General features: G+C 44.2%; 1 protein-coding gene across 1 annotated transcript; it reads right to left on the bottom strand.

The window, feature by feature from the left end:
• Positions 1–15,497: 15,497 nt before the first annotated feature.
• Positions 15,498–26,194, bottom strand: LOC123443656. The gene is made up of 3 exons (XM_045120132.1): positions 25,800–26,194; positions 16,162–17,460; positions 15,498–15,940 (listed from the first exon to the last, which is right to left on the bottom strand). The coding sequence occupies exons 1-3, from the start codon at positions 25,980–25,982 to the stop codon at positions 15,713–15,715; spliced, it is 1,710 nt and encodes a 569-aa protein (XP_044976067.1). The 5' UTR covers positions 25,983–26,194; the 3' UTR covers positions 15,498–15,712.
• Positions 26,195–26,466: the final 272 nt, after the last annotated feature.

Raw genomic sequence — 26,466 nt, forward strand, 5'->3', positions numbered from 1 at the left:
AAAATCCAAACCCCGTACATGTCTTATTGCAAAATCTTCTAAAGGTTGGTTATGGCATAGAAGGCTAGCACATGTTGGTATGCGTAAACTTGAGAGGCTTATCAAAGGTGATCATTGTTGGAAATATGCCCTAGAGGCAATAATAAATTAGTTATTATTATATTTCTTAGTTCATGATAATCGTTTATTATCCATGCTATAATTGTATTGATTGGAAACACAATACTTGTGTGGATACATAGACAAAACACTGTCCCTAGTAAGCCTCTAGTTGACTAGCTCGTTGATCAAAGATGGTCAAGGTTTCCTGGCCATAGGCAAGTGTTGTCACTTGATAACGGGATCACATCATTAGGAGAATCATGTGATGGACTAGACCCAAACTAATAGACGTAGCATGTTGATCGTGTCATTTTGTTGCTACTGTTTTCTGCGTGTCAAGTATTTATTCCTATGACCATGAGATCATATAACTCACTGACACCGGAGGAATGCTTTGTGTGTATCAAACGTCGCAACGTAACTGGGTGACTATAAAGATGCTCTACAGGTATCTCCGAAGGTGTTAGTTGAGTTAGTATGGATCAAGACTGGGATTTGTCACTCCGTGTGACGGAGAGGTATCTCGGGGCCCACTCGGTAATACAACATCACACACAAGCCTTGCAAGCAATGTAACTTAGTGTAAGTTGCGGGATCTTGTATTACGGAACGAGTAAAGAGACTTGCCGGTAAACGAGATTGAAATAGGTATGCGGATACTGACGATCGAATCTCGGGCAAGTAACATACCGAAGGACAAAGGGAATGACATACGGGATTATACGAATCCTTGGCACTGAGGTTCAAACGATAAGATCTTCGTAGAATATGTAGGATCCAATATGGGCATCCAGGTCCCGCTGTTGGATATTGACCGAGGAGTCTCTCGGGTCATGTCTACATAGTTCTCGAACCCGCAGGGTCTGCACACTTAAGGTTCGACGTTGTTTTATGCGTATTTGAGTTATATGGTTGGTTACCGAATGTTGTTCGGAGTCCCGGATGAGATCACGGACGTCACGAGGGTTTCCGGAATGGTCCGGAAACGAAGATTGATATATAGGATGACCTCATTTGGTTACCGGAAGGTTTTCGTGCATTACCGGAAAAGTTTCGGGCTCATCGGTAGTGTACCGGGAGTGCCGGGAGGGGTGCCGGGGACCATCGGGAGGGGTGTCACGCCCCAAGGGGTCTCATGGGCTATGGGAAGAGATAAACCAGCCCCTAGTGGGCTGGAATAAGTTCCCACTAAGGCCCATAAGGTTTGAGAAGGAAAAAACACAAGGTGGAAAGAGTTTCCAAGTGGGAAGGTGGAATCCTACTCCAAGTAGGATTGGAGTAGGACTCCTCCACCTCCAATTTCGGCCAAACCTTTAGGTTTTGAGGCTGCCTCCTCCCCTCCCTCCCACCTATATATACGGAGGTTTTAGGGCTGATTTGAGACGACTTTCTCACGGCTGCCCGACCACATACCTCCATAGTTTTTCCTCTAGATCGCGTTTCTGCGGAGCTCGGGCGGAGCCCTGCTGAAACAAGATCATCACCAACCTCCGGAGCGCCGTCACGCTGCCGGAGAACTCTTCTACCTCTCCATCTCTCTTGCTGGATCAAGAAGGCCGAGATCATCTTCGAGCTGTACGTGTGCTGAACGCGGAGGTGCCGTCCGTTCGGTACTAGATCGTGGGACTGATCGCGGGATTGTTCGCGGGGCGGATCGAGGGACGTGAGGACGTTCCACTACATCAACCGCGTTCTCTAACGCTTCTGCTGTATGATCTACGAGGGTACGTAGATCACTCATCCCCTCTCGTAGATGGACATCACCATGATAGGTCTTCGTGCGCGTAGGAAAATTTTTGTTTCCCATGCGACGTTCCCCAACAGTGGCATCATGAGCTAGGTTCATGCGTAGATGTCTTCTCGAGTAGAACACAAAAGTTTTTGTGGGCGGTGATGTGCGTTTTGCTGCCCTCCTTAGTCTTTTCTTGATTCCGCGGTATTGTTGGATTGAAGCGGCTTGGACCGACATTACTCGTACGCTTACGAGAGACTGGTTTCATCGTTACGAGTAACCCCCTTTGCTCAAAGATGACTGGCAAGTGACGGTTTCTCCAACTTTAGTTGAATCGGATTTGACCGAGGAGGTCCTTGGATGAGGTTAAATAGCAACTCATATATCTCCGTTGTGGTGTTTGCGTAAGTAAGATGCGATCCTACTAGATACCCTTGGTCACCACGTAAAACATGCAACAACAAAATTAGAGGACGTCTAACTTGTTTTTGCAGGGTATGATTGTGATGTGATATGGCCAACGATGTGATGTGATATATTGGATGTATGAGATGATCATGTTGTAATAGAAATATCGACTTGCACGTCGATGGTACGGCAACCGGCAGGAGCCATAGGGTTGTCTTTATACTAACATATGTGCTTGCAGATGCGTTTACTATTTTGCTAGGATGTAGCTTTAGTAGTAATAGCATAAGTAGCACGACAACCCCGATGGCAACACGTTGATGGATGATCATGGTGTGGCGCCGGTGACAAGAAGATCGTGCCGGTGCTTTGGTGATGGAGATCAAGAAGCACGTGATGATGGCCATATCATGTCACTTATGAATTGCATGTGATGTTAATCCTTTTATGCACCTTGTTTTGCTTAGAACGACGGTAGCATTATGAGGTGATCTCTCACTAAAATTTCAAGACGAAATTGTGTTCTCCCCGACTGTGCACCGTTGCGACAGTTCTTCGTTTCGAGACACCACGTGATGATCGGGTGTGATAGACTCAACGTTCACATACAACGGGTGCAAAACAGTTGCACACGCAGAACACTCGGGTTAAGCTTGACGAGCCTAGCATGTGCAGACATGGCCTCGGAACACGTGAGACCGAAAGGTCGAGCATGAATCGTATAGTTGATATGATTAGCATAGGGATGCTTACCACTGAAACTATTCTCGACTCACGTGATGATCGGACTTGAGATAGTGGATTTGGATCATGTACCACTCAAATGACTAGAGAGATGTACTTTTTGAGTGGGAGTTCTTAAGTAATATGATTAATTGAACTAATTGTCATGAACATAGTCTAATGGTCTTTGCGAATTACGATGTAGCTTGCGCTATAGCTCTACTGTTTTTTTATGTTCGTAGAGAAAATTTAGTTGAAAATTGATAGTAGCAACCTTTGCAGACTGAGTCTGTAAAACCGAGGATTGTCCTCGTTGCTGCGCAGAAGGCTTATGTCCTTAATGCACCACTCGGTGTGCTGCACCTCGAGCGTCGTCTGTGGATGCTGTGAACATCCGACATACACGTTTCTGATGACTACACGATAGTTCAGTGCAAAGTACTTAATGGCTTAGAAGCAAGGCACCGAAAACGTTTTAAAACGTCACGGAACATAAGTGATGTTCTAAAGAGATGAAATTGTGGTTTCATGCTTGTGCCCTTGTTAAGAGGTACGAGACCTCCAACAAGATTCTTTGACCACAAAGTAAAGGAGAAAAGCTCAATCGTTGAGCGTGTGCTCAGATTATCTGAGTACGACAATCACTCGAATCGAGTGGGAGCTAATCTTCCAGATGAGATAGTGATGGTTCTCCAAAATCACTGCCACCAAGCTTGGGGAGCTTCGTGATGAACTATAACATATCAAGGATAGATACAATGATCCTTGAGCGATTCGCGACGTTTGACACTGCGAAAGTAGAAATCAAGAAGGAGCATCAATAGTTGATGGTTTGAAAAACCACTAAGTTTCAAGAAAGGGGAGGGCTAGAAGGGATACTTCGTGAAACGGCAAAACAGTTGTTGCGCTAATGAAGAGACCCAAGATTGAACCCAAACCCGAGACTAAGTGCTTCTGTAATAAGGGGAACAGTCACTGAGGCGGAGCAACTCTAGATACTTGGGAGATAAGAAGGCTGGCAAAAGTCGAGAGAAGTATATTTGATATACATAATGTTGATGTGTACTTTACTAGTACTCCTAGTAGCACGAGGGTATTGGATACCGGTTCGGTTGCTAAGTGATTAGTAACGCGAAATGAAAGCTACGACATAAGCGGAGACTAGCTAAAGGCGAGGTGACGATACGTGTTGGAAGTGTTTCCAAGGTTGATATGATCAAACGTCACACGCCCCCTCTACCATCGGGATTGGTGTTGAACCTAAATAATTGTTATTTGGTGCTTGCGTTAAGCATGAACATGATTGGATCGTGTTTATTGCAATACGATCATTCATTCAAAGAGAATAATGGTTACTCTATTTGCTTGAATAATCACCTTCAATGGTTTATTGAATCTCGATTGTAGTGTTACACATTGGTGCCAAAAGATACGAGTTAAATGATGATAGTACCACTTACTTGTGGCACTGCCGCTTGAGTCATGTTAGTATATAAATTGCATGAAGAGGCTCCATGCTGATGGATCTTTACTCACCTGATTTCGAATCACTAGTGACATGCAAATCATACCACATGAGCAAGGCCTTGTTTTCATTGAGATGAAACAAGATAGTAACTTGTTGGAAGTGATACATTTTGATGTATGCAGTCCAGTGAGTGCTGAGGCACGCAGTGGATATCATTATGTTCTTACTTCACTGACGACTTGAGTAGATACAGGAGTATTTACTTAATGAATCACAAGTCTGAAATATTGAAAAGTTCAATTCTGTTTCAGAGTGAAGTTCGTCGTAACAAGAGGGTAAACTGTCTACGATATGATCATAGAAATGAATATCTGAGTTGCGAGTTTTTGGTACACAGTTAAGACAATGTGGAAATTGTTTCACAGTTCGTGCCACCTGGAACATCATGGTGTGATGATGTGTCTGAACGTCATAGCCACGCACTATTTAGTATGGTGCATGCTGTGATGTCTCTTATCGAATTACCACTATCGTTTATGGGTTATGCATTAGAGACAACCACATTCACTTTAAATAGGGCACCGCGTATTTCCGTTGAGATGACACAGTATAGACTGAGGTTTAGAGAAATCTAAACTGTCGTTTCTTGAAAGTTTGGGGCTTCGAAACTTATGTGAAAAAGTTTCAGTCTGATAAGCTCGAACCCAAAGCGGATAAATGCATCTTCATAGGATATCCAAAACAGTTGGGTACATCTCCTATCTCAGATCCAAAAGCAAAGTGTTTGCTTCTAGAAACGGATCCTTTCTCGAGAAAAGGTTTCTCTCGAAAGAATTGAGTGGGAGGGTAGTAGAACTTGATGAGGTTATTAAAACCATCACTTCAACCAGTGTGTAGCAGGGCATAGGAAGTTGTTCCTGTGGCGCCTACACTAATTGAAGTGGAAGCTGATGATGGTGATCATTGAGCTTCGAATCAAGTTACTACAAACCTCGTAGGTCGACAAGGTCGCGTACTGCTGCAGAGTAGTACGGTAACCCTGTCTTGGAGGTCATGTTGTTGAGCAACAGTGAACCTACGAGTTATGGAGAAAGCGATGGTGGGCCCAGATTCCGACAAATGGCTGGAAGCCATGAAATCCGAGAGAGGATCCATGTGTGAAAACAAAGTGTAGACTTTGGTAGAACTACTTGATGGTCATGGGACTATTGGGTAAAATGGATCTTTAAAAGAAGACAGACGATGATGGTGATAAGTCACTATTAAGAAAAGCTCGACTTGTCGCAAAGATGTTTTCGACAAGATCAAACAGTTGACTATGATGAGTCTTTCTCACTCGTAGCGATGCTAAAGGTCTGTTAGAATTGTGTTAGTAGTTGCTGCATTATTTATGAAATATTGCACGTAGGATGTCAAAACGTTGTTTCCTCGACGGTTTCCTTGAGCAAACATTGTATGTGATACAGCCAGAAGGTTTTGTCGATCCTAAAGATACTAGCAAGTATGCAAGCTCCAGTGATCCTTCAATGGACTGGTGCAAGCATCTCGGAGTTGGAATAAGCACTTTGATGAGATGATCAAAGATTTTGGGTGTGTACAAGGTTTATGAGAAACTTGTATTTCCAAAGAAGTGAGTGGGAGCACTATAGAATTTCTGATAGGTATATGTGGTTGACATATTGTGGATCAGAAGTAATGTAGAATTTCTGTAAAGCATACAAGGTTGTTTGAAAGAAGTTTTCAAAGGAGTACCTGGATTACGCTACTTGAACGTTGAGCATCAAAGATCTATGGAGATAGATCGAAAGCGCTTAATAGAAGTTTCAACAAGATGCATGCCTTGACAAGTTTTTTGAAAGAGTTCAAAATAGACCAGCAAAGAAGGAGTTCTTGGTTGCGTTGTGAGGTGTGAATTTGAGTAAGACTCAAAACCCGACCACGGCAGAATAAAGAGAATAGACGAAGGTCGTCTTCTATGCCTTAGCCGTAGAATCTAAAGTATGCCATGCTGTGTACCGCACCTGATGTGTGCCTTGACTCAAAGTCTGTTGAGGGTACAGAGAGTGATCCATGATTGAATCACTAGCAGCGGTCAAAATTTATCCTTAGTAACAAATGGACTAAGGAATTTTTCTCGATTATGGAGGTGGTTAAAGAGTTCGTCGTAAAGGGTTACGTCGATGCAAGCTTTGACACTAATCTGAATAACTATGAGTAGTGAAACGGATTCATATAGTAGAGTGGATATTTGGAGCATTTCCGAATAGCACGTAGTAGCAGCATCTATAAGATGACATAAAGATTTGTAAAGAACGCACGGATCTGAAAGTTTCAGAACCGTTGACTAAAACCTCTCTCACAAGCAAGACATGATCAGACCCCATAACTATATGGGTGTTGGATTCGTTGGAATCACATGGTGATGTGAACTAGATTATTGACTCTAGTGCAAGTGGGAGACTGTTGGAAATATGCCCTAGAGGCAATAATAAATTAGTTATTATTATATTTCTTAGTTCATGATAATCGTTTATTATCCATGCTATAATTGTATTGATTGGAAACACAATACTTGTGTGGATACATAGACAAAACACTGTCCCTAGTAAGCCTCTAGTTGACTAGCTCGTTGATCAAAGATGGTCAAGGTTTCCTGGCCATAGGCAAGTGTTGTCACTTGATAACGGGATCACATCATTAGGAGAATCATGTGATGGACTAGACCCAAACTAATAGACGTAGCATGTTGATCGTGTCATTTTGTTGCTACTGTTTTCTGCGTGTCAAGTATTTATTCCTATGACCATGAGATCATATAACTCACTGACACCGGAGGAATGCTTTGTGTGTATCAAACGTCGCAACGTAACTGGGTGACTATAAAGATGCTCTACAGGTATCTCCGAAGGTGTTAGTTGAGTTAGTATGGATCAAGACTGGGATTTGTCACTCCGTGTGACGGAGAGGTATCTCGGGGCCCACTCGGTAATACAACATCACACACAAGCCTTGCAAGCAATGTAACTTAGTGTAAGTTGCGGGATCTTGTATTACGGAACGAGTAAAGAGACTTGCCGGTAAACGAGATTGAAATAGGTATGCGGATACTGACGATCGAATCTCGGGCAAGTAACATACCGAAGGACAAAGGGAATGACATACGGGATTATACGAATCCTTGGCACTGAGGTTCAAACGATAAGATCTTCGTAGAATATGTAGGATCCAATATGGGCATCCAGGTCCCGCTGTTGGATATTGACCGAGGAGTCTCTCGGGTCATGTCTACATAGTTCTCGAACCCGCAGGGTCTGCACACTTAAGGTTCGACGTTGTTTTATGCGTATTTGAGTTATATGGTTGGTTACCGAATGTTGTTCGGAGTCCCGGATGAGATCACGGACGTCACGAGGGTTTCCGGAATGGTCCGGAAACGAAGATTGATATATAGGATGACCTCATTTGGTTACCGGAAGGTTTTCGTGCATTACCGGAAAAGTTTCGGGCTCATCGGTAGTGTACCGGGAGTGCCGGGAGGGGTGCCGGGGACCATCGGGAGGGGTGTCACGCCCCAAGGGGTCTCATGGGCTATGGGAAGAGATAAACCAGCCCCTAGTGGGCTGGAATAAGTTCCCACTAAGGCCCATAAGGTTTGAGAAGGAAAAAACACAAGGTGGAAAGAGTTTCCAAGTGGGAAGGTGGAATCCTACTCCAAGTAGGATTGGAGTAGGACTCCTCCACCTCCAATTTCGGCCAAACCTTTAGGTTTTGAGGCTGCCTCCTCCCCTCCCTCCCACCTATATATACGGAGGTTTTAGGGCTGATTTGAGACGACTTTCTCACGGCTGCCCGACCACATACCTCCATAGTTTTTCCTCTAGATCGCGTTTCTGCGGAGCTCGGGCGGAGCCCTGCTGAAACAAGATCATCACCAACCTCCGGAGCGCCGTCACGCTGCCGGAGAACTCTTCTACCTCTCCATCTCTCTTGCTGGATCAAGAAGGCCGAGATCATCTTCGAGCTGTACGTGTGCTGAACGCGGAGGTGCCGTCCGTTCGGTACTAGATCGTGGGACTGATCGCGGGATTGTTCGCGGGGCGGATCGAGGGACGTGAGGATGTTCCACTACATCAACCGCGTTCTCTAACGCTTCTGCTGTACGATCTACGAGGGTACGTAGATCACTCATCCCCTCTCGTAGATGGACATCACCATGATAGGTCTTCGTGCGCGTAGGAAAATTTTTGTTTCCCATGCGACGTTCCCCAACAATCATATTCTTGGTATTAAATATGTTATCATTGACAAGAAGCAAAGCAAGTCGGTGGAGGTAATCCCGTGAAGAACATCATGACTACAAGAATGCCACTCGAGCTGCTACATATGGATCTTTTTGGTCCCAATGCTTACAAGAGCCTCGATGGAAATTCTTATGTCTAGTCATTGTTGATGATTTTTCTAGATTTACGTGAGTATTCTTTCTTGATGATAAGTCGCGGGTACAAAAGATCTTCAAGAACTTCGCTCAGAAATCCCAAAATTAGTTTGAAGTGAAGATCAAGAAAGTTGGGAGAGATAAGGAACGGAGTTCAAGAACACGAGTTCTCGAAAGAAGGTATCTCACATGAGTTCTCGGCGACGCGCACGGGAGCGGCGTTTCTTGTTTCCTTATTATCACATTAGAGAAGAGGAACATCCAAGCTCAGACATCTCGAACTCAAAAACTACCCTTCTATCCCACCCAGCTCCTCCGGCGTTTCAACTTTCACTTAGGAAGGGGGAAAGCTCTACTTAGCCTTACGTAGCCTATCTTAGCCCACCGGCTTATCGAGCTCTACGGCACTTTCCCGAAGGCTAGGCTTCTTCTTTCCCGAAGGACCTATTTCAATGTTAGGCTAGGCTTCTTCTTTCCCGAAGGACCTATGCACCTCAACAAAATGGAGTTGTTTATAGGAAGAACTGAACGATGCTTGACGAATACAAGACGCCAAGATACTTTTGGGCAGAAGCCGTGAAAACAACTTGTCACGCCATAAACCGACTCTACTTACACAAGCTTCTCGATAAAGTGGCATACGAGCTACTCAACAGTAACAAACCCCAAGTTGGATACTTTCGAGTATTTGGCTCTAAGTGCTACATTCTTGATAAGCATCGTCCCACTAAATTTGCTCCTAAATCTCATGAAGGTTTCCTACTCGATTATGGATCAAACTGTCACACTTACTGTGTCTACAACTGCTCCACTCAAAAAATGAAGAGATGATAGATGTGGAGTTTGATGAATCTAATGGTTCGCAAAGCGAACAATTGCCAAATGATGTAGGATATAAGGAACCTTTGAAAGCCATCCAAGATCTACCCATCGTCAAGATTCATCCCATGGAAGTGAAGGAAAGTACTTCATCAACTCAAGTGGAAGCTCCTACTTTGCATCAAGGCAAACCACAAAGCGATATGGAGGCGTCCACAAGCGGTACACGACATGATGAAGAAGTGGAAGAAGTACATCGTGATGATCCACCTCAACCTTCCTCACCACCACCTCGAGTTGACACCGTCAACAACAACGTGCAAGAAGATGATGATGAATAAGCTCCACCATCCAACAAGCAGAAGTTGTCACGAGTTCGAGCAAGAGTGGACAAAGATCATCCGCTGAATCAAATCTTTGGTGACATACAAACCGGGAGAATCACTCGCTCTAAATCTTGTTTAGCTAACTTTTGCTAGCATTATTCATTTATCTCTAGCATTGAGACTTTGAAGGTAGAAGAAACCCCTCAAGACACGGATTGGGTGAATGCCATGCACGAAGAGCTACACAACTTCGAGAGGAATCAAGTATGGACACTTGTTGAAAAGCTCGATGGCGAGCAAAACATCATTGGTACAAGATGGGTGTTTCAGAACAAGCAAAATGGAGATGGTCAAGTTGTATGCAACAAGGCGCCTCTCGTAGCCCAAGGATACACGCAATTCGAAGGTATGGACTACGGTGAGACCTATGCCCCCGTTGCTAGACTTGAAGCCATTCGCATTCTTCTCGCTTATGCCAATCACCGTGATATTGCTCTTTACCAAATGGATATCAAAAGAGCTTTTCTAAATGGTGAAATTGAGGAGGAGGTTTATGTCAAACAACCTCCCGGTTTGTGAACCCCAAGAAACCTAATCATGTTTACTAACTTCGTAAAGCATTATATGGTCTAAAACAAGCCCCTAGAGCTAGGTAAAAATGCCTAACGAAGTTTCTCATTGAAAAGGGTTTTGAGATTGGTAAAATTGACGCAACCTTATTCACTAAAAGAGTTAATGGAGAACTATCTCTGTGTCAAATATATGTGGGGTATGTTATCTTTGGTTCTACTAACCCACATTTAGTGAGAAATTTGGAAGGTTGATGTCACAGAAGTATGAGATGTCTATGATGTGCGAGCTGAAATTCTTCCTTGGATTGCAAATCAAACAATCTATAGAAGGTACGTTTATCTCTCAAACCAAGTAGAGCAAGGACTTAATCAGGAAGTTCAACATGCAATAATGCAAAGGTATGAGAAATCCCATGCCTACTAGTGGACATGTTGACCTCACTAAGGAGTACAAAATGGTTGATCAAAGGGTTTATTGATCAATGATCGGTTCATTACTATATTTGTGTGCCTTCCGTCCTCGTATCATGTTGAGTGTTTGCATGTGTGCCCGATATCAATAGGCACCTAAAGAGTGTCATCTATTGGCTGTGAAAAGAATCGTCAAATACCTGATACATACACCAAACTTTGGCATATGGTATCCCAAGGGATCTTCTTTTAATCTTGTTGGCTATTCCACTCGGACTATACCGAAGACAAGGTTGATAGAAAATCCACCTCGGGTACATGTCAATTTCTTTGGAGATCTCTTGTGTCTTGGTCATCCAAGAAACAGAACTCCGTATCTTTATCTATCATCAAAGCGAAATACATAGCCGTCGGATCATGTTGTGCGCAATTACTATGGATGACTCAAACTCTTAAGGATTATGGCATTCATGTCAAAAATGTTCCATTATTGTGTGACAATGAAAGTGCTATTGAAATTTCCTATAATCTTGTGCAACATTCTCGAACAAAACATATTCAAGTGCAACATCATTTCATTCGAGATCATGTTGGTAAAGGAGATATAGATCTCAAGCATGTTTGTACCAACAAACAATTAGCTTATATCTTTACCAAACCACTTGATGACAAAGTATTTTGTCATTTGAGGAGTGATTTGAACATCATTGATGCTTCAAACCTGAGCTAGACTCACTCGAATGCATGCAAGGGCATGAGCTTAATTGTCTATCCCATGCTTCCATTGATTTGACACTATCTTATATCTTGGAGAACTATGCTCCCTTGTATTGCATCTAACCTTTTGTAGGCACTTGGAAGAACTACACTCCACAATATTGCCATCAACTCATATCAAAAGCAATCTTGACATATCCAAGTATCAACAATTATCTTCTTCGGAGATGAAGGAAGAAGACAACAAAATCATATAATTGACAACTATATGATGATGAAATTCACTCATGTCATTTGGATATATTATGTTCTTCCTTGAATGACTAACCATTGTAGGTGAACAATGAACCAAAACGACAAGGATAGCTCCCAACTCAAGATGATCTTCATGAACTTTGAGCATCCACGACAAGTTCACCTACATGCCACATCATCAACATCATTCGAAGGTATGTACTCATATCCTTGATAATGCTTTGCACCAGGACATGAGGTAAAGCAACTCAAGTGATATGAAGACATTAAAAAATTAATCAAAAATGGTAACCCCATTTTGCGCTTAACAATGAGTATTACCTATGATCAAGCATCATTGCTTGACTCCTCAAGTCAGTATACTCTAATGTAGGTGACCTAGTCACCGCCCCACATCTAGATAGAGATTCTTGTATGGTTCACATTTGTCATTGCATGCTTTCTTAGAACCATTCACCTCTCATCTATATGTATGTCTATATTTTTGAAAAAAAAACACAAAAAAAAAGTTTCTCTTATTTCCTTTTAAATCTGTAGATTTTTTTTTCTATTTTAAGTTAAGGGGTTGATTTTCATTGCAACTCGGTGTCGCCGATCTGGGAAACTCGATCTAACCGGTTTCTCCCACAGGCCTCCTATCATTCTCGGTTCTACCGAACCATATTGCCTCAGTGACTCCGAAATTTATCACTTCCTAAGATTTTCACAAATTTTCGAATTTTTGCCTAAGGGGGAGAATGATTCTCGATGATCCCAAATTTTATTACCTCCTAAGATCTTATTGAACATTTCTATTTTTGCCAAAGGAGAATATAATCTTGTTTCCCATTATTTTCGAGGGGGAGAAAACCCCAGTGATCCCATACAACATAAGAGGGAGAAACATCGAGGATCCCTAACATAGGGGGAGATAGCTCAAGGAACTCTTATCTATTCTTAAGGGGGAGAAAAGCCAAATTCAAGGAACCCTTATCAAAGAGAGAAGAATCAAGGATCCCTTTCTCTTAGTGAGCCCTAATCCTCTGACTTTTTTGGAAATTAATGCCAAAGGGTGAGAAATATAAAATCTTCCAATAAGCTTACATAAGGGGGAGAAATATCAAAAGGGTGAGATATATGTTCCTAAGGGAAGATCTGTCTAAGGGCCCAAAGGGGGATATATCAAACCTCACATATTCAAGTGGAGAAATACCATTAAGAGGGAGAGAGATAAAGCTGTTTCAGATATCATTGTTTTACCACTATCTTTGGATTGAACTTGTCTCACCCTACCTACTCCAAATATCTACATGTTATGATTGAGGGGGAGAGGAAATTCTTACATATTCATCCGTAGGGGAGAAAGTTCTAAATTCTCTTGGAGACATATCTATCATCAAATATATTTTCAATATGTCTTCAATATCTTGGTACTTATAAACTCTTTGCATCTTTACAATAAAGTACTCTTGTGTTACCTAACATTTGTTTTCCCATGTATACTCCTACTGCTAAGATGCTCAAGAACCTCAAGGTAAGTATATGCATCATATCCTTGTTCAAGATGATCTCTTGTCTTTTGCACATATTGTTTGCAAGAGTGGGTCTTGAACATGGAAGTTCCTCATTCACATATGTTTGATGCATATAGCCAAGATTTATATGGCTTGTCTTGTCCTTTCTACCATGTGTATGCACATGCAGTCCAAAGCAACTATCCTTTAAAAGGGATTGCACACATCTGGGGGGAGCTTGCACTAGTCATTTTTCTTGCAAAGCTATCATATTCTAGTGCTTATCTTTATTTGAAGCTTTGATTGTATGTTGTCGTCAATTACCAAAAAGGAGGATATTGAAAGCACATATGCTCGCTTGGTGATTTTGATAATTCATAACAACATACATTGTCTCTTAGACTAACACTTTTACCTATTATATTTCAGATATAGTCCACACAAAGCTTTGGCTATAGGATTGTCAGGAGAAGCCCCTTAATGCAAGAAAAGGAATAGGATTGACTCAAGCTTCAAGCAAGAAGACTCTACATTTTAAATTTATGAAAAATCACTTTGAGTCCATAGGAAAGCCAATATTATTTAAAGGGGTGAGATATTATGATGAATTGATTGCTCAGGTGCTTAGAGGTAGCCATAAAAAATACTCAACCATTCTCCCACAAAATATCTTTGTCCAAAGCCAAACCTGCAAAATCGGTGCCACCAAGTATTTCCATTCGGCCCTACCGATTTTACACTTGACAGATCTTATACCATCTCGGTACCTCCAACTTCCACATTGGTGTCACCGAGATTCAATGACCAACTTTCTGATGAGAAGATATCAAGAATCGGAATTTCTGAGTTTGAAATCGGTCTCACCAAGATAGAATTCAAAAGTTGTCACATTTAGTGCACCTCGGTACCACCGAGATTCATTTCAATGTCACCGAGTTGGACAATAATGTTGTAATGGTTGAATTTTGGGGATGCCTATATATACCCCACCATCTGCCTCTCATTCATAGAGGAAGCACTCAGAACACACTTACACTTGTCAAATCCATTTTTCTGAGAGAGAGCAACATACTCATGTGTCAAGATCAAGAGATTCCGATCCAACCATTTAAAACTTGATCTCTAGCCTTTTCAAGTTGCTTTCCACAAGATCAATCTCTTCTACCCATGCTAAATCTATGAGAGAGTGATTGAATGTTGAGGAGACTCTTTGAATCACAAGAGCAAGGAATTCATCGTTCTATCGCATTTGTTACCTTTTGAAGGGTGGTGCCTCCTAGATTGATTAGGTGTCGCTTGAGAGCCTCCTACTTTATGTTGTGGAGTTAAACCAAAAAAATTATACGGGCAAGGAGGCCACCTACTTCGTGAAGATCTACCGTGAGTGAAGCTAGTTTTGTGTCGACGGAAGCCATGTTAGAATATACAAGACCGTTTTTTTCTAAATCCCTTGTGGGTGGAGCCCTCCGTAAACTCTCGCAACTGTTACCCTTCGTGGATTGAAGTCTCGACTAACATGAACGTACGATAGCGCCACCTATCGAAATCATGCCAAAACTCACCGTGTCATCTTTTTTGCGTTTGATTTTTCTAAACTTTACTCCTTTCCATATTTGTTGACTAGCATGCACTAGACTTGTTAAAATCGCTAAAATCTATTAACCATTAAAATTACGAAAAGGCTAGAGATTTAATTTATGCAAGTAGTCTATTCAACCCCCCCAACCCCCCAACCCCTTCTATCAATCATACATATTTTCCCTAATTACATATTTGCAATCAATATTAACAATTACTCCCTACGTAAGGGAGCACAAGGGTTACTCTAACTGGAATGCTGACCCATCCCAACATTTTCATTTCTGGACTAGTTGTGGCATCGGATAGAGTTGCTCTAACTGGAATATTGACCCATCCGCACATTTTCATTTCTGGACTAATTGTGGCATTGAACGAAAACCATGACATTTACATTGGATCTGAGGGTGCACATTGTAGCAGCCTACTTGCCACAAAAGTCACCCCTGTGCTTGAAGTTACTACACAAATTTGTGGATATTTATTCCTCGGAAGAAAGTTACGAAAATGTTGTTCAAGTCCAAGTAGATTATAAATAATATGTATACCGAAGGAAGATACAAACAGATAATGGACACCGCACCGCTGTTTTGATGGACTAGCAAACAATGGGAGATTTAACGAATACCAAAATATATGCAGCATAGAGAATCAGTCCGTAGGGTTATAAAAATCAGCTCTTCTGATGGACAGCAATTGCATGAATGTCCATCTCCTTCAGCATGACCGACCGTCCACAAGAGTCGCATGGTGCAGTCCTGGATCCACAGATACTCTCATGTTCGCACATGTTTCGAAGCCGATCTCGAACATCGAGCGGCTGTCCACCAGCTTGAACCGTGTCGCCACAGAAACGACACACAATCAAGCGAAATGGGCAGGTTGAGGATTGGTGTTGGACCTGATATTAAAGAACAAAGCAGATTAGTCATTTGGTAGGCTTTGCCATACGACATGAGTGAAGAATATCAACAATACAAATTGAGAAATAGACTGGTGTTGAAAATGTAAAATGGAATATAGAATATGTGTGCAGGAAGAATCTTTGATAGAACTACAAGAGCTGAAAAGTTCATCTGTTGTAAGAGCTGAAGATAATAAATAGGATAAGTCAAGGCATACCATTTCTTCCTTTTCTAGAACTACCCCGCAGGGGCAGTTCAGCGGCTCATGGAAGACTTTCATGTGCTTCTCCGTTTCTCTCTGCTGGAAAGCTTGTCCACACTTACTGCAGTGCACATGATCTGCTGCTTCTTCCTTACGAAGAACAACTGCACATCCATCATGCATGCAAATAACATTGTGCCTGACACAGTATGCCTCATGAAGTACGGAGGTCCGGCTAGATATATGACGTCTGCAGTTCTTACAGACCACTGAGTCACCATCGACGGTTGATGACACACTACCCTGCTCACCGATCCTTTGGCTATTGATAACATCCTTGATGGCTACAGAAAGTTGGAACTTTGTTATGCCGTTGAAACCGTAAACACCAACACTGTAAAGGCCACTGACCAAAGTAGCATCCCTTGGTTTGAGTATAAGAACCTTAGATCCCATCTCATGAGAAGACCACTCATGACGGTGCTGAGTTGGGAATACTAAAGGATGCCTTGAAACATAAATATCAGTGTCACCGCCACTTGTATCAGACTCTATCTTAACCTCAATATTTGCACAGCCAGACGCAACTTTCTCCGCAATACCATCTTCGATGGAAAATTTGTAGTACCTGAACTTCCCTTCTTCCACAGCTCCAGATTCAATCTTCCCAGTCTCAAGCGGCACAAGCACATGCTGATTTTCTTCATTGACGAAAACTGAATCTGGTCCCTCAATGTCAACTTCAACATCAGTCTCCAGCACAGAAACACTTGATGCAGGCTTCAACTCAAGAACCTTCAACTTATACTGCAGTTGTCCATAGTTCACCATGACAACATCATTTTCAGATAGCGTTGCGTGATTGCGCAGTGCCGTTTCAAGGACAGCTCTATGGTTGGGGAGATCTGAGAATCCTACCCCTTCAGGCTTAAGTTTCGCATATGTCCCTTTGGGCAAACTTGCATACTTCACCTGAATTAAAGGAACATCTGGGATGTCACTCTGAAACAAATTGTTCCAAACGTGTGGTGGGAGTTGCGCAGAGCCTTCCCTTGCAGTGAATTCAAGAACGCCACAGCAGGTTTCCTCCTCGGCGTCTTGATCTGGAGAGGCACCTGGAACTCTGTCCCTAACATTGGACAGCCTGAAGTACATGGGACCTTTGTCAAGAGCTCCTTGATCAGACAAATCCTTGAAGGAAGATGGTGGCAGCTTAATCTTATCCCCTGGGCCTTCATATGGCAGTGCTTCAAACATGTGTGAAAAAGAGATCCCCTTTCCTAGTTGCATCACCTCTTCCATTTTCTGGTCAGCCTAGATAGAAAGAAGTTCATCATCAGCACCCAGTGGAACATCATTATAAAGAATATAGACACTTAAGAGAAATAATATCTTATCATGAACACCAAGAGAGTGCCCCCCCCCCCCCCCCCGGAACCATCGACCGATACTTCGAAACGATGTGCACGACTAGAGATAAATCACACGTCCAGGCATAGTTGCCCCCCCCCCCCCTAATCTCAGCATGTATACACGTTAAAAAGGATTAAAAAACAATAATAAAAGGCCACTAGCGTACAGATTAGCAAAGAAGCCCCGATCTTATCTCCTGGAGCAGTGTAACTGCTTTCTCTAGTGCATCATTAGGTCTACGTATGTGGGTCAGATTAGACGCCGCTGCTGCTGCCATGGGCCCATCTGCCTCTGATCTCTCTGCTCCGGCGCTCGTGTTATGATTCGTACGGCGAGTCAGTGACACAACCTACCTCATTGCTTCAGCTAACGAACTAGCAGGTTAACACTATATTTATCTCTCGCAATTCTCATTTCAGTGTTGAAATTATACATCAGATTTTATTTGCTTTATTTTGTGATTTGAGATGCTACCAAGAATTAATATCTTGTATGTTGAAATTATACAGCAGGTTTTATTTGCTTTGTGTAGGAACAGGAAGGGGGGAGGACTACCTCCAGATGGGACGAGCTTTTTCTGGTCGCTGGAGTGTGGTGTTGTGGATGTGTGGCGGCTGGGCTACACCGGAGGACTAGGAACCCCTTCTTCTAGGTCATCTCAAGGGCTGGGCCTTGTGGGCTTAAGTGAGATGGGCCAGACAGCCCATACCGGTTCAACACTCCCCCTCAAGATGGGTGGTAGATATCTAGCATTCCCATCTTGTCGCATGCCAAGTTACAGTCCTTTGTTCCCAGTCCCTTTGTCAAGCAATCTGCAATCTGCTGCCCAGAGCTGACATGAGTAAGACTGATGATCCCAGCATCAAGTTTCTCCTTAATGAAGAAGCGATCAATTTCCACATGTTTTATCATGTCATGTTGAACTGGATTATTAGCAATGGCTATAGCGGACTGATTGTCACACCACACCTTCAAGGGCCCCTTCCTTAGAAGTTTCAACTCGCTCAGTACGTACTTCACCCACAGCATCTCACACAACCTTTGAGATAAAGCTCTATACTCAGCTCCTGTTGTTGATCTAGATACAACAGGCTGGTTCTTGCTTCTCCATGACACCAAATTTCCTCCCACAAACACACAGTAGCCAGAAGTTGATCTTCTATCATCTTGACAACTAGCCCAGTCAGAGTCCCTATAGCCATCCACCTCAAGGTGTCCACTCTTCCCAAACCACAACCCTTTACCCGGAGTCCCCTTCAAGTATCTCAGGATTCTGTGCACAATATCAAGATGCCCACTCCTTGGTTCATGCATGTATCTGCTTACCACCCCCAGAGCATACCTAATGTCAGGCCTGGTATGACACAAGTACAATAATCTCCCAACCAATTTTTGATAATCTTATTCACTAGATCTCCTGATTGTGTTGTCACTTGATGAGTTTGTTCAATCGGAGTAGGGGCAACACGACATCCCATCATGCCCATGTCACTCAAGAGATCCAAGGTATATTTTTGTTGGCACATAGAGATTCCCTTCTCTGTCCGAGCCACTTCAATGCCAAGGAAATATTTAAGGTTGCCTAAATTCTTCACCTCAAACTCCTTGCTCAGACAACCCTTTAATCTCTCTATTTCCTCCTTATCATCTCCAGTGATAATAATGTCATCTACATAAACAGCAAGAATGGTGATCGTCCGATCAAAGTGTCTGTAGAACATCGTGTGGTCACCGTTACACTGACCATACCCCATACCACGGATAGCACGTCTGAACCTATCAAACCATGCCCACGGTGATTGCTTCAATCCATACAAGGATTTCTTCAGCCTGCATACCTTCCCCGTGGTCTCTGAAGTACCACAACCTGGTGGTATCTCCATGTACACTTCTTCGTGCAACTCACCATGTAAGAAGGCATTCTTGACATCTAATTGATGCAACTTCCATCCAAAGTTTGCAGCACAAGAGACCAATATCCTAACCGTGTTCATCTTTGCCACGAGTGCTAATGTCTCATCATAGTCAATTCCATAAGTTTGATTATATCCTCTGGCGACCAATCTGGCCTTATACCGTTCCACCTTACCCTCAGGATTCTGCTTCACTGTATAGATCCACTTACAACTCACTGCTTTCTTTTCTGCCGGCAATGTGGTTAGCACCCATGTCTTGTTTTTCCTTAGTGCTTCCAACTCTTCTATCATCGCTTCACGCCACTTCGGATCTTGCTTTGCAGCCTTCCAATCCTTTGGAATTGACACAGTTTGAAGGGAGGCAACAAACGCCTTATATGAAGGTGATAAATCCTTATAGGACACAAAATTGCCAATATCAAGGTCATCACAAGCATCATCCTTTGGTAGAGCCTTCCTTGCTACTTCACCCTTGTTGCTTCATGTGTAGCCTTTCACGACGCAATGGGCAGCTCCACCGTGTCAGATGAGCTTGCCTCTCTGTCTTGCTGCTCCCCCTGTACTATTGCCTCACTGCCTTGCTGCTCCCCATGTACTCTTGCCTCACTACCTTGCTGCTCCCCATGTACTCTTGCCTCACTACCTTGCTGCTCTCCCTGCACTTGTGGTTGCCGTCTAGAGTACACCAGGGTATTCGTTTGCCATCGATCTCGAACAGGACCTGGAGAGCACCAATCTTAAGTGTATCGACACTTGGTTCAACATGAACCTGCACATCATCATTAGGCGGAATTGTACCCACTATTGGTTGGACCTGAACCTGCACATCATTATCAGTGTTAATGCCGACAGAATCACTGTGAGTATGGGACACCTCCTTCTCCCCCTCTTGACCATCATGCGTAGGGTGTAGATGGTCAAGCTCTGCAAACAACAGACTGAGATCAGTCGGCTCGCCATAGAATGGCTCAGACTCCCTGAAGGTAACATCCATACTTACAAACCTGCGTTTTTCAGAGGGACACCAACATTTATACCCCTGCTGACTAGAAGAGTATCCCAGAAAGATACACTTCACTGCTCGAGGATCAAGTTTGCCAACAAATGGTCGATGATGACGAACAAAACAGGTACTGCCAAACAGCTTTGGGGGGGCAACAAACTTATTATCTCCAATGAGCAACTCAGACGGAGATTTCATGTCTAGTATCCTGGAAGGTGTACGGTTGATCAGGTATGTAGTTGTCATAACCGTTTCAACCCACAAGAACTTAGGCACATTCATGGTAAACATCAACGACCCAGCAACCTCAAGAATATGACGATTCTTCCTTTCGGCCACTCCATTCTGAGGGGGGTGTCCGGACATGAAGTTTGATGAAGAATCCCTTGGCCAGCCATGAAAGCCCCAAAAATGTTGTTGACATACTCTGTGCCATTGTCAATCCTAAGCACCATGACCTGCACCTGAAACTGGTTCTTTACAAGAGCATGAAAGTTCTGAAAACAACTAAACACCACATCCTTGTGACGCATCAAGTAAATCCAAGTCATACGAGAATAGCAGTCGATGAAGGTAACAAAATACTTCTTTCTATTCATTGACACTACTGGGCAAGTCCATACATCCGAATGAATAAGCATAAAGGGAGATATGCTCCTAAGCCCCTTACTCGCATATGAGGCTCGTGTGTGTTTTGCATATTCGCAAGCATCACATGTCAACTTGCCCTTGCCTATTCCACACATAACATCCGGAAATATTCTACTCAACTTATCAAAAGATACACGCCCCATCCTGCAGTGATGGATCATCGCCTGCTTCTCCTTGTCCTCCATGGTCGCAGCATACACCAAGTCCGGCTGCACCTCTTGGTCCATGTACCAGAGCCCCTTACGCCTGGTGCCAGTCCCAACCGTCTGGCACTCCTGAATCAAGCAACCGAACTTGTCAAGGATCACACGACAGTCTATTTGATCAATGAGAACACTGAAAGAGACCAAATTGACAGGAAAAGCTAGCACATGTAAAACTGACGATAGCGAGATAGTTGAAGTGCACTTGACTGTGCCAACCCCTATGACAGGCTGATTTGCACCATTGGCAGTCTGAATAGTGCCCTTGTGAGTAGGAGAATGCTTATTGTAAGACTCAACACACAGGAATTACCTGCAACATGCTTAGATGCTCCAGAGTCTAGGACCCACTCTGGAGCATCCACATTAGGAGTAAGAGATGCCTTTGTCGGATTACCTTCATCAATGGAGGCCCAATGAGCAAAGTCTCCATAGGTAGACTCATCAACTTCCTCGCCCTTTGATTTCACAGTGTCCCCTTGAACTATCATATGTGCCCTCTGGCCCCCTGGGTTTCCTGAGTGGCCACCTCTGCCCCAAGAAGGTTGACCCCCTAAGGTCCCTATGTATCCACCTCTGCCTCTAGCCTGCCTGCCTCTGCCAGTTCCTTTGTTGTATCCCCTGTCTCTGTCAGTTCCTCTGTTGTATCCCCTGCCTCTGCCACGAGTTGGACATTCCCTCTTCCAGTGACCTACCTCCCTACAGATATGACATTTGTTGGGATCTTCCCACTCCATGCGCTCAGTGACTGCAAATGTCGAAGTCGGCGCAACCTTCACATCTGCATGCTCAAGAGATAGCCTCACCTCCTCATAAGACATTGCTGCAATATTCTCCTCAATAGTTGGCAGGAGAGGTTAGTGCAACAGGGATGCCCCCCTTCCATGAAAGCAACCTCTGACCCCTTCCAACGGTTTCAGCACCCCCCCCCCTTCCATGAAAGCAACCTCTGACCCCTTCCAACAGTTTCAACACACACCTGCGTGCAATCCACTTGCGCCCTGACTCGATGCAAGCCGCATCATAGAGTTCCAAAGGATCACAATTTTCCTGCTCCGCCCACAAAACCTGCAACTCTGCCACATATGCCATCACTGACATGTCGTCACCTTGGCGTAACCGATTGATCTTCCCCTCAATCTGAGCGATTAGCATGAAATTACCCTTGCCTGAGTATTGGGTGGATAGGGTCTTCCATATCTTGGCGAACGTGGATAGTCCCTCCACAGAGGGTCCAATGGAGGGCACCACTGAGTTCAACAACCAGCCAACGAGCACAGAGTTTATGACCTTCCACCTCTTTCCCTCCGCGGCATTCTTGTCTCCTGGTTCATCAATCGTACCCAATAAGTGCCCATCAAGTTCCTTCTGTTCTACGGCCAGCAATGCCCTCCTGGACCAACTAAAGTAATTTGTGGCCCCCTCCAGCTTCATGTCCAGGGTGACGTTTCGAGCTTCTGAGCCACTTCCTGTTGAGGAACGATGGCCCCATAGTTGGACTCTGCGAGGATCTTAGCAAGCTTCTCGAAAGCCTGAGCAAGCACATTTGGGTCAGCTATCTCCGATCTGGTAATCAGCAACAGCAGCCCTCAGCAGCACAGCCCTACAGCTGCACAGTTGGTCCCTTTACGCCCCCTGGCTAGCAGCAGCAACCAGCAACTCAGCAGCTCCAAGTGCAAGCAGCAACCACAGCCTCTTCCTCCAGTAGCAGTTCTCTTCCTCCTTCCTCTGCAAACAGCAGCAGTTCCAAAGGATCTTGGCCTCCAATAGCAGCCAAGCCCTGCAACAGTTCTCCAGTTCCCGGTCCCCTGCAGACACACGCACACACAGCAGCACAACAAGGAGCTGTCCTTCTCCACTACCCTTCCCCTCTTCTCCCACAGCACCACAGCCCCCACGCTGAGGAGCAAGCAGCAGCCGCAGCACAATCCACTCTCGAGGAGACCAAGCCGCTCCTTAGCTTCCTCCTCCTGCCGCGCAGCACAGCAGCTCCACCTCTCCTTCTTCCTCTGCCGCGCAGCACAGCAGCTCCACCTCTCCTTCTTCCTCTGCCGCGCAGCACAGCAGCTCCACCTCTCCTTCCTCTGCCTCGTAGCCAACGAGCCGCACCTCCCAGATCCACCGCTGCATCGCCGGACGCCGCCCAAATACGCCGCCACCTCGCCGGACGTCGTCACCGCCTCCTCAGGCCCCGCCGTCGCTGGCCTCTGATACCATGTAGGAACGGGAAGGGGGGAGGACTACCTCCAGATGGGAATAGCTTTTTCTGGTCGCTGGAGTGTGGTGTTGTGGATGTGTGGCGGCTGGGCTACACAGGAGGACTGGGAACCCCTCCTTATAGGTCATCTCAAGGGCTGGGCCTTGTGGGCTTAAGTGAGATGGGCCAGACAGCCCATACCGGTTCAACACTTTGTTTTTTTATTTGAGATGCTACCAAAAAAATCATATTTTGTACGTGTCCTAGAAATTATCGTGATGCAAATTATCTTGTACAGTTTCCTACTCCCTCCGTCCCAAAATTCTTGTCTTAGGTTTGTCTTGAAATGGATGTATCTACATACTAAAATGTGACTAGATACATTCATATATAGACAAATCTAAGACAAGAATTTTGAGATGGAGGGAGTATTTGTGAAGCAAAATTTGACTGTATACAGCATAGCTAATTCCTGAAACTGAATTTCCACAGCTATGAATAGAAAAGGGGCTGCCAAACACCATTAAGATTAATTTGTTTTCGAAGCCGGTTACTTATAAAAGTAAAATTCGTCAACTATGAAGAGAAAAAACGATGCCAAACAATATTAAAATTAATTCATTTTCTCGGCCGATTTCTTCGAATTCTTGACATACTGAAATTGTTAATGAGACTGATGTGCAAGTTCTCAACCTCGTTCTTTAAAATTATCTTTTGCATTGGATTTTTTTTCTAACTACTTGGCTTGGCCCCCCTATACCCAAATCCTGGCTCCACCCTTACACCAAGAAGTATAAGTGGACAATGCAAAATCAAAACATATCGGCGACAAGGCCCCAAAGGATTAACGAAGTAGTTGGGAGTCAATATCATCGTTTCTAAAGAGAGAAGGAAACATACACGTTTGAAATATTCAGGGGCGGGCCCACTTCAATTCAAGGGTATTCACTTGAATACCCACTATTTTTGTCCAAATACTATGTATATAGAGTGTATAGTATACATACATGTAGAGAAAACGGAAGCTGACTGGAATCCTGATGTCGTGCACGGATTCAGCCCAATACAAGGACAACCCACCTCTGATTTTCTTCCTTTCCACCCAACACGGCCATAGGCCCATTATTTCCTCTTTTCCAAACCCAATATGAGAATAGCCAGTTAGCCACAGCCCAGCCACATGGCATGATTGATCGCTCGCACGACGCAGAGAACCGGCTCGTCGCCTCCCCAAATTCCGTTGCCGCAAACTCGAGGGAGGCTTGTCCAACACGCCAGCATGGGCGCACAGCAGCTGCGGCAAGCAGGGGCGCACGGCAGACAGCAGCACGGAGGGTCTGGTACACATGGGCGTCCAAGTGTATCAGAAAAACGTCCTGCGTCGTTTTCTTCGGTTGCTCTTCAGACTGCCGCCATGCTTCTTGTGTTGTAAAAGGGTGAATTAATCTGACTAATTGGCTACCTATTTTGGTATAAGATTACCTTATTGTAAATATATTCTGAAATCTAAGACTTGTTTGAGATTTGACACTTCCTATTTCAGTATGGTATAAGATATTAAAATTTCAGACCTGCTTGTAGTGATTGACAAGAATGAATTGTGAAGACGCGAGAATCATTTAGGGTTACAAAGTAGTACTCCCTTCGTAAGAACGTTTTTTACACCACCATGGACTGTCAAACCGTCTTATAAAATGATACAGAGGGAGTATAATGCAATAATATTATTTGCAATTTATGATGTAATTTCCAATAGTAATATTATTAAGTAGTACAGTACAATATAGTGTTAATCGGCTATACAACGTGTGTGGGTGCACTCGAGCCTAGCCGCGCCTTTCCAAAAACAAGGGCTCTAGGATTTCCAAAGAAATTAGCCTTTGAAATTTTGAATACACAATCATCAAATCATGGGCCCGCCCCTGGAAATATCCATGTCTTGTTGGAACGTGGGCAGATATCTGGGTTGACATTCTGGGTTGCTGAATAAAACCGGGGATCAAATTGAGGGTTTCCTTTCTGGGTTTAGGAGTAAAAAAAATTCGGGTAGAGCATCTATGATCATTTGCCGGAGGACAAAATTAAACTTGTAATCAAGATCGAACACCAAAGATGAAGACAGCAGTCATGAGCATACGAGATGGATGAGACGAGGGTTAGGTGTGCAGGGTGTTAAACATGAAGTATTGGCACGTCTAGGTTCGGCTCCCATGTATGGGGGTTGGAGACGCTTCATACAAACTTAATACAGGGCAGGGTTGGGGTGTTACCTCTTCCTGCGCGCGGGCGGCGTCGAGGCGGCGCTCCCTGTTTGAGGCCTCGAGCGCATCGCGGCGGCGCACGGCCTCGGCCTTGGCGCGGCGCTCGCGGTCGGCCTTGGCCTTAGCGCGCTGCATCCGCTCCCGCTGCTCCCTCTCCAGCTTTTCGCGCGCGCTCCGCAGCTCGAAATCCATCTCCGATCCCTGTCGACCCGATTCGCCCGAGTACGCCTTCTTCTCCTCTTCTCCACGTCGGTAGGGCAGGGAGGGGAAGGGAAGGATACGGACGCGTCGGGTCGGTGGCGGCCGACGAGGGAGGAGGGCGGAAGCTTGTGGAGGCCGCGTGCGCTGCGGTGAGAGGACGGTGGATGTCAGGATCTAGCTAACTGACGAAGAAGGAATGCTCTTTTTAACCAAACTAGGGGCCATACAAAGTTTAGTCCTGATGGTACGATATTTTATAAAAGCAGGAAAGGCCATGTATTACAAGGAATACAAAACAAACAAGCGTGTATTTGAAAAACTGAAAAATAATTTACCAATCGAACAACTTTTATTATCTGATGGCACAAAATGAATGGTGTCAAAGTCAACGCCACTGACCTGCCCGCTTCATTGAAGGCTCAACTTCAGCCAGCTCCATTCTAGGAATAGATGATTTGTAGTTTTTGACTCCTAC

The sequence above is a fragment of the Hordeum vulgare genome, chromosome 3H (assembly GCF_904849725.1).
Source record: "Hordeum vulgare subsp. vulgare chromosome 3H, MorexV3_pseudomolecules_assembly, whole genome shotgun sequence".
Taxonomy (NCBI): Eukaryota; Viridiplantae; Streptophyta; class Magnoliopsida; order Poales; family Poaceae; genus Hordeum; species Hordeum vulgare.